The sequence below is a fragment of the Berghia stephanieae genome, unplaced genomic scaffold (genome assembly GCF_034508935.2).
Source record: "Berghia stephanieae isolate SIO BIC M18660-M18661 unplaced genomic scaffold, UCSD_Bste_1.3 scaffold1427, whole genome shotgun sequence".
Classification (NCBI taxonomy): Eukaryota; Metazoa; Mollusca; class Gastropoda; order Nudibranchia; family Aeolidiidae; genus Berghia; species Berghia stephanieae.
The window spans coordinates 1-12,888 of NW_027622432.1; the positions used below are offsets into that span (position 1 = coordinate 1).

General features: G+C 38.2%; 1 protein-coding gene across 1 annotated transcript; it reads left to right on the plus strand.

The window, feature by feature from the left end:
* Positions 1-2,796: 2,796 nt before the first annotated feature.
* On the plus strand, positions 2,797-12,415 carry LOC144961109 (uncharacterized; the record flags this gene model as incomplete). Its single annotated transcript, XM_078894420.1, has 5 exons — positions 2,797-3,062; positions 4,506-4,619; positions 7,605-7,790; positions 9,016-9,181; positions 12,362-12,415. Coding segments are annotated over 5 exons (786 nt in total), but the record flags the coding sequence as incomplete, so codon positions are not given.
* Between the last annotated feature and the right edge of the window lie 473 nt (positions 12,416-12,888).

The window sequence follows — 12,888 nt, forward strand, 5'->3', positions numbered from 1 at the left end:
CACATCCCTGGTCATCTATTGCCTATATTATTAATGTTAATATATACATCCCATGCTGATTGTCAACTACCCCCCCCCCCCCCCCACCCCCAACCATTTCCACCAAGTACCAGCGGCCTTTTCTCTTTGATTTCGTATCATGGTCTACCCGAAGCCCAACACCTCGATCGTTTGTGGGTCAACCCCCCCCCCCCCCCCCCACCTTCGCCCGTAATCAATTTATAATTTTCTCTCTGTATAGAGCGCCACGTGCACAATTATATACTATTGAATGACACTGACCTTGCCCCTCCCCTAACACAAGCTAACAGCAACCCAAGCTATCCTCTATCACGTGACCTTAGATCCGATGCTGCATACCGCTTGAGAGTCTTCACTATCCAGATCTCGTTCATGGTCACGTGAGAAGGCTATATCCGTTCGGGTTCGGCGTTCGGCGTCTCGTTCGACCCGATTTCGTTAAAAGCCTATTATTCTGCCGTACTCCGGAAAACCCCATATTTAAGAACTTGGCCATAAAACTCATCCTTCAAATATCGATCGATTTAAATGACCCTCATCTTGGCAAAAACTTTCAAACCTGGGAGTTCGCGAAGTATTGTATGATTGAATTGTTAGTTATGATGATGACTATAATCAATCTGTGCATCATTGCCCTCTTTGTAGAATATCCGTTGTGAAAATGGTAAGTTTTTTATTCTTTCGTGTTCCAGTTTTTGGAATGATTTTCATATTTTACGTTTTGCTGGGGGGTTTTTTTTTGTTTGTATGGAGGTTTGATTGCTTTGATTTTGTTGTGTGTGATGTTTTGTTTTCTGTTTGTTTGTTTGTTTGTTTGTTTGTTTGTTTTTGTTTTTTGTTTTTTTTTTGGTTTCTTTTGGCTTGTTACAATGATTATTGCATTTTTATATAAGTTCAATATCCAACTTCTTCTGTGGAACATTTCATGCATGTGTCTTATTTTGATATATTTATCACTTCATTTTCTTGACTACTGGCACGGCTTGTTTCTATCAGTATTTCGTCACATTTGCCCATCACTGTTGAGGAAATTGCGTCCGTTCTAGACAAAATATTATATCAATATTGAATAATACCATTCGCTGTTATGAAGCAAGAATAAGCGAGTGTTCAAGAGTATTTTATGTGTAGTCTAATATTATAACCTTGCCTGAGTGATTTTACACTGGAACACACATGAAAAGGAAAAGGAAAGCCTCAAGAATTTGGCAGGAGCGACGTGTACTTATATGCAGGTCTGGCATTCGAACCCACTAATGGGCCTAGTTTAACATTGTTGTAATGTACAATATTTTGCGTCATTTTATACGATTTCCATCACAACAATGAGCCCATAAGGAATTGGGTTATCAGACCTGCATTTCTTCGTGTTTACATAAAAAAGGCCAAAGGCCGAAACGTCGTTTGTTTTGTGTTGTTCCCTTATATATGAGTCACATTTACTCCCTTTATCTTTCTCTCCATCAAACTAAGAAACCTTTACATGGGTCCTCCTCTGCTGTTCACATCATGACGTCATGCAGAGAAATGTTCATCTCCTGTTCAAATATTATTATTTTAGATTCGTCTATTTATTTATTTATTTTGTCGTGATGTCCAACGATGAAGTCTATGCGGCAGATGCAGATTGATGAATTCCACTCAATAATACAAAATAAGCTTTTATATAGCGTATAATATCTACTTAATTGGCTCAAAGCGCTTTACAAGGGGTCCCTAACCAACAGCAACGTGTAACATGTAGAACGAGACATAAATGACACCTGTTTTGCGATATTACATTTTTCAGGTACTCATTTTACACCTGAGTACGATGAGAGAATGTGAGTAAAGAGCCTTTTCAAAGGATTCAACTATGCGCCGAGCGAGGCTCAAACTCAAGACCTTTCAAAGCGAGACCACATAGCCGCTGACCACTGACAATGAGATCTGAATACATGAATTATTGAATGCATGTGTAGAATAGTATAAGATATCACCAAACTGAAAGATTAAGATTTGAAAAAGTGTGAAGGAAACGGTGCTAGAAAAAGCAGAAAGAAAACGCAAGTTTAAAAAAAATACAAGCTTTTTCAGAACTTTATCTTAGACACCAGTGCCTGTTCTTTAACATGTCATGAAATTAAGCCATGCTATTGTGATATATAATTAATATGTAAGGAATGTATATAAGGAAAAAAAACGATAAGTGTTGAATTGTAAGTTTCAATTTATTAGACGAAGACAGATTTCGGACGTTTCGGATTTCCCCCTTGTCAACGAAACACGATGAATAACACACTAATATCTCATTCGTCCTTGTGATGCAGCTATTAGAAAGAAAATAAGTGATTTGTTGTATTTAACACAATCTTTACATCACATCTATTTTGACGAAAAGAATAATTAATGGTCTTTAATTGTGCACGCCAAAAGACGTTCGTTGAACATCTCGGATTATATAAATCTATAATCAAACAAAAGTAGTAATTCAGGGCCATTCGGCCCATGGAGCCGGAGTTTATCCCTGTTTCTATAGCGTGAAACGGACACATAGCAGTTGCTTGCTATCCTTTGGATAGGACGTTAGTACTTTCCGCCAAATCTAACAGACTCAGCTACCCATTCGCTGCTGGGGGGGGGGGGGACGGGGGGTCAGAAAAAAATCTGCACCCGGGATCAATCTCTGTCCCTTTGTGTGTTTAGCGAGTGTCCTATTAACTGAGCTATCGGGACCGCCATGGTCAAACTAAACTTTTCATAAATTTGTTTTGTTTTTGTGTTTGTTTTTCTCAGTTTGAAGAATCGTACCGTGCCCTTCAGGCTGCTTTCCAGCTGTTCGACTTCATGAATGATGGTTACGTCACTAGAATCGACTTCCGGCGTGTTCTGAGCGAGTTTGGGTTTGACGTCAACGCCATCGATCTGGATGCCTTCTTACAGCGAGCCGGTATTGCCGTGATACAGGGCCTCGTCAATTACAACCAGTTCCTTCAACGGTTCCAGTCCAAGACCGACAGCAGCATCGCCAATCGAGTCCTGACCAGAGATGTGGAGAACAGGTTGGTCCGTTGTATGATCTGTATGATGATGATGATGGTGATGATGATGATGATGATGATGATGATGATGATGATGATGGTGATGATGATGATAATGATGATGATGATGGGGATGATGATGATGGTGATGATGATGATGATGATGATGATGATGATAATAATAATAATAATAGTAATGTTATTAGTAATAGTAGTGTAGTAGTAGTAGTAGTAGTAGTTAGTAGTAGTAGTAGTAGTAGTAGTAGTAGTAGTAGTAGAAGAAGAAGAAGAAGTAGTCGTTGTAGTAGTAGTAGTTGTAGTAGTAGTGGTAGTGGTAATAGTAGTAATAGTAGTAGTAGTAGTAGTAGTAGTAGTAGTAGTAGTAGTAGTAGTAGTAGTGGTAATAATAATAGTAGTAGTAGTAGTAGTAGTAGTAGTAGTAGTAGTAGTAGTAGTAGTAGTAGAAGAAGAAGAAGAAGTAGTCGTTGTAGTAGTAGTAGTTGTAGTAGTAGTGGTAGTGGTAATAGTAGTAATAGTAGTAGTAGTAGTAGTAGTAGTAGTAGTAGTAGTAGTAGTAGTAGTAGTAGTAGTAGTAGTAGTAGTAGTAGTAGTAGAAGAAGAAGAAGAAGAAGAAGAAGTAGTCGTTGTAGTAGTAGTAGTTGTAGTAGTAGTGGTAGTGGTAATAGTAGTAATAGTAGTAGTAGTAGTAGTAGTAGTAGTAGTAGTAGTAGTAGTAGTAGTAGTAGTAGTGGTAATAATAATAGTAGTAGTAGTAGTAGTAGTAGTAGTAGTAGTAGTAGTAGTAGTAGTAGTAGTATAGTGGTTAGAGTTGTTGTTATAGTAGTAGTAGTAGTAGTAGTAGAAGTAGTAGTATTGGTAGCAGCAGCAATAGTAGTAGAAGTAGTAGTAGTAGTAGTAGTAGTAGTAGTAGTAGTAGTAGTAGTAGTAGTAGTGGTAGTAGTAGTAGTAGTAGTAGTAGTAGTAGTAGTAGTAGTAGTAGTAGTAGTAGTAGTAGTAGTAGTAGTAGTAAGAGTTGTTGTTATAGTAGCAGCAGTAGTAGAAGTAGTAGTAGAAGTAGTAGTAGTAGTAATGGTAACAGTAGTAGTAGTAGTAGTAGTAGTAGTAGTAGTAGTAGTAGTAGTAGTAGTAGTAGTAGTAGTGGTAGTAGTAGTAGTAGTATTAGTAGTAGTAGTAGTAGTAGAAGTAGTAGTGGTAGTAGTAGTAGTGGTAATAGTAGTAGTAGTAGTGGTAATAGTAGTAGTAGTAGTAGTAGTAGTAGTAGTAGTAGTAGTAGTAGTAGTAGTAGTAGTAGTAGTAGTAGTAGTAGTAGTAGTAGTTTAAAATTATAATAATAACAAGAAGCATCGGAAAAGAATAATCAGTTGTAAATATTGTGTTTTAGATAAGACTTCCCCGCCTATATCCCCATTTTGATTTCTTCCTTCTGACTCTATCGCCGTCCAGCACTGTCCGTAAGAAACACATTAAGACAGAGGAGACAGTTCGTATGGACAACATGGAGTCTTGTGTCAGCAACTTCTTTCAGAACGACTACAACAAACTGCTCAACATGCTTAAGTAAGTCTGATAAGACCCAACAAAAGACAAATCAAACAGCAAAATACACGCAATAAAAAATCATTTAAGATAAAAACCCTTTCCCATCTTGGAATCGAACCTCAGACCTTCCCGAAGGAGGGTTTTCGGGTGAAATGAGTTTTGCTAGGATGTTAGACCTGCATATATGTAACATATATCTACGATTCCACCCCAACTACCGGAAACGTTCATTCTTTCTAGAACGATCCAGACTGGAACAAACTTCCTTAAGACGGCAGCTCCGTTTGCTCGTTGACATCTCAAGATTTTTATACACAAAAGGACTCCTAACAATCAACTTGTACTGTAGGATGTCGAGATTTGATATACAAAGTCTATTTGAGGAATGGATGAAGCATTGTGTAATGCATTCGGAATGATGAATGAAAATACGCGGTATAAAAAATGTTGAGTTTTTATATAGCACAATATCCTCTAAACGTGCTCAAAGCGCTTTACAGGGGGTCTCTGATTAACAGTAACACGTAACATGTAGACCGAGACATGACGCCTGTTAGGCGACATTACATTATTTTTTTCGACAGACATAGCTATTATCGGCCAGGTACTTATTTTTCACCTGAGTACGGCGAGAGAATGTGAGATCGGAGATCTTTTTTTAAGGGTTCAACGATGCGCCGAGCGAGGCTCAAACCCAGAACCTTCCGATCCGAAACCGAGTATCATACCACAAGACCGTGATATAACTGTTCACAAACGATTGTGTCCGACAACGATAATCAACCGGCAAACCTTTTCCTGCACACCATAAACAATGTGTGAATCACTTACCCTCGTTTGATTGTTGGGGTGTCACGTGGGGATTTTGACTATTTATGTTTCTTGGATGAGGTCAATAGACGGAACGAAATTGATGTCACTCAGTTCTTTTTTTAAATTGTTTTTAGCCAGTCATTTTTATGAGTAGTTTTCACTAAATTCTATCAATCAGACTATAAACGTTTAAGGTTACACATAGTTATGTGTGTTGGTACGTTATATCCAGCTGGCGGGTGCTGTGAGTTTTTTTTTGGCTAAAGGCATAGCATAAATTCTTAAGAGCTCTCAGAGTTCTGTATGGAGTCAGCAACCACTAATCGACTAGGTTGTCTCTCACAAGGCTGAGATGACTATCGTGAATTGATTGTGCTCTATATGGTCTTGTGGTATGAAACTCGCTTTCGGATCGGAAGGTCCTGGGTTGGCGCATAGTTGAGTCCTTGGAAAAGACTCTTTACTCACATTCTCAGGTTTAATATGAGTACCTGGTCGTTAACAGCATTGTCTCAGTCGGAAAAAAAATGTAATATCGCCTAACAGGCATCATGTGTCGTTCTATATGTTACATGTTGCTGTTAGTCAGGGACCCTTTGTAAAGCGCTTTGAGCACTTTAAGTGGATATTGCGCCATATAAAAGCTCGCGTTAAAGCTCGCGTTAGAATGTATAAGTCTTTGGAATTAAATAAGTCAAAAATAAAGGGACTGAAACAACCATCTTGACTATGTGTAAGCTTACAGTATCAATATAACCGTATCTTTTGTGAAACGAATTTGACGTCAATCAGCTTTCTCGTCCTTTTAGACAGCCTGTTTGTTTTTGATCTTACTAAATTCAATCAATCAGACAATTTAAACGTTGAAGGTTACACACAGTTTGCGTTTTTGTTAATATTGAATTTGGCTGGCGGATGTTGTGAGTATTTTATCCAAACGCATAGCAACAACCACCATCATAAAGTAAACAGTGAGTTGTGTTCACCTGATCAGCCAATGAGATTCTTTGTTACCACGAGCACGATGAGTACACACACAGCCTTCTTTAACTTGACACTTACCTAAAATACATCCGGAAGTATAGCGGACCAACCCACAAAACTATGTAACAACAAGAGATGAAGTGAATAGAAAAGTGCCAGAAGACAATAGAGAATAAAAAAAATCTTCGCGGCGGTGATGGGGTTTGAACCTGTGACCTTATTGGTACAACAACTCCGCCTGGCCGGTGAGAGCGTGACTCTACCGTATGAGCTATCCACGAATCCAAAAATAATTCGTATCAAACTCAGGTCATTCATTACTAGAGCTCTCTCTCTCTCTCACCGACTACTGGAGACCGCGGGTCCAACACACAACCATCGCGAAGTTACCTGGCCAGCAGTTAAGCTTAATAGATAGTATGCGCTTGGCTAAGAAGCTCATAACATTGCCATCCGGAAGTATAACGGACCAATACACAAAACTGTGTGTATCCATGAACGTTTATAGTCTGGTTAATACAGTTCAGTGAGCACTACTCATAAACGCGGATGGCAAAAAAAAACAATAACAAAGAACTGTTTGACGTCATCTTCGAACTATCTATAGATAGAATGCGCTTGGCCAAGGAGTTCACAACATTGCCATCCGGAAGTATAACGGACCAACACACAAACTCTGTGTAACCATGAACTTTTATAGTCTGGTTAATACAGTTTAGTGAGAACAACTCACAAACGCGGATGGCAAAAACCATAACAAAAGCCTGAGTGACGTCATCTGCATACTATCTATAGCCAATATTCTCAACACAAACATATAACATAGAAACAATTGAGACATGAGTATGCTCCGGTATATGGGGTGAATTTTTAATTCAGAAAAGTGAGTGGAGGTCGCAGGTTCAAACCCCATCACCGCCGCGAAAAAAAAATGTTATTCTCTATTGCCTTCTGGCACTTTTCTATTCACTTCATCTGTTGTTGTTACCAACAAAAGTGCCTGCTCCACTCACTTTTTTGAATTAAAAATTCACCCCGGCTCCATGGGCCAGGTGGATATGAAGGACTACCTTTTAAAAATGTAATACTACTAACTGTCCACCTTTTGTTTGTCATTGTCGTGTTTTCTGACTGGCTATGAGGTCACGAAGGTTCACGAAGGCTATGCTATAACTCATTACCACCACAATGTCTTTCCCCCCACAGAGATCGAGACAAGAACAACACGGGCACCATCCCAGCACATGAGTTACGTAACGTCATCAATTCAGTCCTGAAAACCAACATGACCGACAGGCAGTTCGAGGAACTGGTGGTCAGACTCAGCCAGAAATCCAACAACGACTCGCCAAGCATAAACTACAGCAATTTCCTGGACCTTTTCTGTTCGGAGTAAGTATCTTCAGCTTTGACTAGACCCACCTAAAATTTTTAAAAAGAAATATTGAGATTTTATATAGCGCAATATCCGCTAAACGTGCTCAAAGCGCTTTACAATGGGTCCCAGGCCAACAGCAACATTTAACATGTAGGACGGTACATGACGCCTTTTAGGCGATATTATAATTTTTTTCAGACAGGGACAACGCTGTTAACGGCCAGGTACTCATATTACACCTGAGCACGGTGAGAGAATATGAGTAAAGAGCCTTTTCCAAGGACTCAACTATGCGCCGAGCGAGGCTCGAATCCAGGACTTTCCGATCCGAAAGTGAGTGTCTTACCACTAGGCCACATATTCCCACCTACTGGCTTTAGGACATGACGAATACTTGATAGTTATACTTGTTCATTCATAGTTTAATAACGAGGCAACGTGACTCAGCCGTACGGTCTTTGCTTCTTACCCAAAAGGTACCGAGTTCGATCACCCGCTGCTGCGCTGTGGGCTTTGAGCAAGTCACCTCGCCCTAGCTTAAATTGCGGCGCTGCACTGCGGCTGACGCCTGGGTTATTCCAGTCTTCCCTAGACCTTAGAGACAGATTTCTCCTTTGATTGAAAAAAAGGATTTTTATTATTTTCATTATTATTTTATAATCCGCTCAGTTCCGCACAATTCCTTAGTTAAAATGACACAATGACTGTAAAAATAATAAAACAAAAATGACTAGAACAGTTTTAAAAAGAGAAAAATACCAAATAGGGAACGTTTCAGGCTCAAAACCCTTCTTCAGCCAACAACAACAAAATAAACAATAAAAATGTACATACATTACTAAAAAAAAACCAGATCGGCGACTAGATATTTCCGATTTCATCTCTGAGGATGTACGAAATATTTAGTCGATCTGGGTTTTTAGTACTGTGTTAATGTATTTATTGTTTTTTCTTTATCATTGGCTGAAGAAGGGTTTTGAGCTTGAAACTTTCCGTGTTTAGTATTTTGTTCTTTTTCAAAGATGTTATATTCACTAAAAGTTTATTACTATTAGTCACTCTTTCTGTTCAGGATATCTCAGCAGCCTCCAACCAAGATCTATTTCTAAATTCATTTTTCAATCCCCACATCCTGACAAGAGCACCGACCTAACCAAAGTATTACACAAAATCTATGGTATTTGACAATTTTTTCTTCCTCCTCTCCTTCACCCCTCCACACCTCCCTCGTGGTTCCAGGCCTGGCGGTTGGAACAGAAAGAACGACGGGTTGTACGTCAGTCAGAAATACCAGCTTGGAGACGTCCCCCCTCCCCCACCCGTCCTTCGACTCCAGGAGAAAGCCAAGACCTGGATGGCCATACCCCAGTCCAAGGACCATCCCACAGACACCAGGATAGGGGAGGTAATACCTTGTACTCGTAATATATTGTACGGCTAAGTGGTCTTGTGGTATGACACTCGTCCTTCTGATCGCAAGGTCCAGGGTTCCAGTTCCTCTCTGGGCGGCACATGGTTGAGTCCTTGAAAAGACTCTTTACCCACAACCAAAAAAATGGCGATCTACCGCCAATAGAATAATTTAGAATAGCTGAAATAGTTTTTCAAAGGTTCAAGAAAGTGTTGACAGAGTATCAACATTGTCCATACATTTTCGACACGTTAGACAGCTAGATAGTTATTATTATTGTGATGCTTGATTATCAGACTTTTTTTCTCATTATTTAACCTAGAAAAACTGATGAAAGCGAATTTTTTCTTTGGTTATTCCAAAGAACTTAAAAGTAGTTCTTCGGAGCCGTTAGACCCATAGAGCCGGAGTTTATAATAATGATAATAATAATAATAATAATAATAATAATAATAATAATAATAATAATAATAATAATAATAATAATAACAATAGATCTTTATTGTCCATAAATATGGCATTTGTCATTTAGTTACACTTGTTATAACATTGAACAGGTATTTCACTCCTACTTATTTTCTCTCTCTCTCTCTCTCTCTCTCTCACACACACACACACACACACACACTCTCTCTCTCTCTCTCTCTCTCTCTCTCTATCTATCTATCTATCTATCTATATATCTATCTATCTCTCTCTTCCTCTCTTTCTTTCACGCGTGCGATATACACAACATAAACATATTCATTTCATTTTCAATTCGTTACATTTGCGGCAATTCGACACCAAATATTATCATCATTAACAATTGGTCAATTAATCTAACATTAAAATACATTAATCAGTCAATCAGTCAACGCATCAATCCTTGGTTTTGCTGTACCATCTGAACTATTCAAAATTTTTATTGCTGATGGAACGAACGTTTATTTATACTTGTTAGGTCTACATTTAATCTGACAAAACCTTATCCCAGATGGTAAAAGACTAAATTCATGGTATAAAATATGTTTTTTATTGTTGGTAATTGAGAATGCTTTCCTTTTTATTGCTTTTCCATGAATTCTTTCTACTCCATCAAGAGGATGGTTTATTATTTTTGATGCCTCTTTGATTGATCTTGAGATTTTTGATTTATCTTTAAGTCGGCATCCGCCAAATCATATGGTGCAGCCAAACGCAATTACACTTTTAATCAATGAGTCATAAACTCTTAACATAGTTTTCTTCCCTACTTGGAATGTTCTCAATTTCCTTAGGATGTATAATCTTTGGGCAACTTTCTTAGATATTATATTAATATGTTGAGAGAAATTGAGGGAACTATCAATGGTTATTCCTAAATATTTAAAATATTCAACTATTTCAACAGCATCTTTACCGATCGTCACACACTTTAAGTCGTTTTTATTTTTTACACCAAACACCTGTTCTTTCATTTTTTTTTAACATTTAATTCAAGCTGATTTTGTTCACACCAATCGGTGAATGTATTAATTTGTTTGAAATAATTCTTTTCGGTAACTTTATCTTTTAATAAGCCAAGAATAGCAGTATCATCTGCATATTTCCCTATAAAACAATTTTCAAAGGATGGTCTGCAGTCGTTGGTATATAAGATGTACAGGATTGGGGAACTCACGCAGCCTTGGGGACATCCGTTCGACAACGTCCTTTTGTTGGGGATATTTTCATCCAATTTTACACATTGCGGTCTATGGGTCAGAAACTCTTTATGCATTTAATAAGGTAGTTTGGAATATCCATGTTGCACAACTTTTGAAGCAAAATATCTGTGTTCATGGCATTAAAAGCTGACGAAAAGTCGACATACAGGATTCTTGCGTAATTCGAGGGCGTTTGGTCAAGGTGTTTTGATATCGAATTTGTGGCGGTTAATAGTGCGTCTTCTACACTGAGATGTTGCTGGTATGCAAATTGGTACGGATCTAGCAATTTCAGGTCATAACATTTTTGTAGGAGCTCACATTTAAAAAAAAATTTCTAAACATTTCATTACAAGCGATGTAAGTGCCTCTGGACGGAAGTCCCGTTTCTATAGTCTGAAATGGGCTATATCAATTGCTTGCTATCCTTTCGATAGGACGCTAGTCTATCACAAAGTACTTTCCACCAGATCTAACCGACCCAGCTGCCCAATCACCGCTGGGTGGACAAGGGGGGTCTGAATTAAAATCTAGACTTCACTAGAGGTTTGAACTCGGTCTCCTTGTGCGTGAAGCGAGTGCTCTACCAACTGAGCTATCGGGAAAACCCAAATAGCTTAGCATTGGGGTACTTTGTGGCGAACGTCACAAAAACGACCCTTTCACACAACCTTGTTTACACCACCTCAGGGGTGTTTTAATCAACTGTGACATATTATAGCATGTAGCAGGTGACCCCTGTATCCTGTATAGTGTCAAATGTTTTATAATTTATTCATGAATTTATCGCAAGTGTTAATCTTTTTTAATCAAAAATTATATTTGATATTTTCATAAAAAATAAGATATTTATTGTAAAACTTCTGTAGCGTGTGTTTAATTATTTGTGTCCTTTTGACCCCATGTCTGTGTGTGTGTGTGTGTGTGTGTGTCTTTGTGTGTGTGTGGATGTATTTGTATGTATGTATGTATGTATGTATGTATGTATGTATGTATGTATGTGTGGTATTTACATTATTAATGTACTGTTATAGAACTTGTATTACATGACGTGTCACTGTGTAGCTCCCGTGCAGCTGGAGTTTATCCCAGTTTCTATAGCGTGAAACGGTCAATAGTAATTGCTTGCTACCCTTTGGATAGGACGTTAGTCTATCGCAAAGTACTGTCCTCCAGATCTATCAGACCCAGCCACCCATTCACTGCTGGGTAGACAGGAAAGGGGGTGGGATCGATCGGTCCCTTTGCGTGTGAAGCCAGTGCTCTACGAACTGAGCTTTCGGGACCCCTATATTCCACATGGAGAGAAGAGGATGAAGTCAAGAGACAACTGGGCGAGATGACATTTTAACTTTAAAATCTATTTTTAGCATCTGCTTCAAAGGGACAAAGTTGGTGTAATATGATGGGTCACGTGATGTGTTTTGTCCATTATCGTTGAATTTGAAAATAGCCAATTACTTGTAGATTATTCATGACTTCTCCTTCCATCTCCATCTGTCCTCAGATCAAACGAGATTTGAACAAACTCTTCACAGATAGATTCCACATCTTTGACAAGGTAAGGGCCCCAAGGTTTTGCCCGCTCTCTATTAAACTCATTTCTTCTTCTTCTTCTTCTTCTTCTTCTTCTTCTTCTTCTTCTTCTTCTTCTTCTTCTTCTCCTTCTCCTTCTCCTCTCCTCCTCCTCCTCCTCCTCCTCCTCCTCCCTCCTCCTCCTCCCTCCTCCTCCTCCTCCTCCTCCCCTCCTCCTCCTCCTCCTCCTCCTCCTTCTTCTTCTTCTTCTTCTTCTTCTTCTTCTTCTCTTCTTCTTCTTCTTCTTCTTCTTCTTCTTCTTCTTTATTATTATTATTATTATTATTATTATTATTATTATTATTATTATTATTATTATTATCATTATCATTATTATTTTATAATTATTATTACTATTATTATTATTATTCTTATTATTATTATTATTATTATTATTATTATTATATTATTATTATTATTATATTATTATTATTATTATTAATTATTATTATTATTATT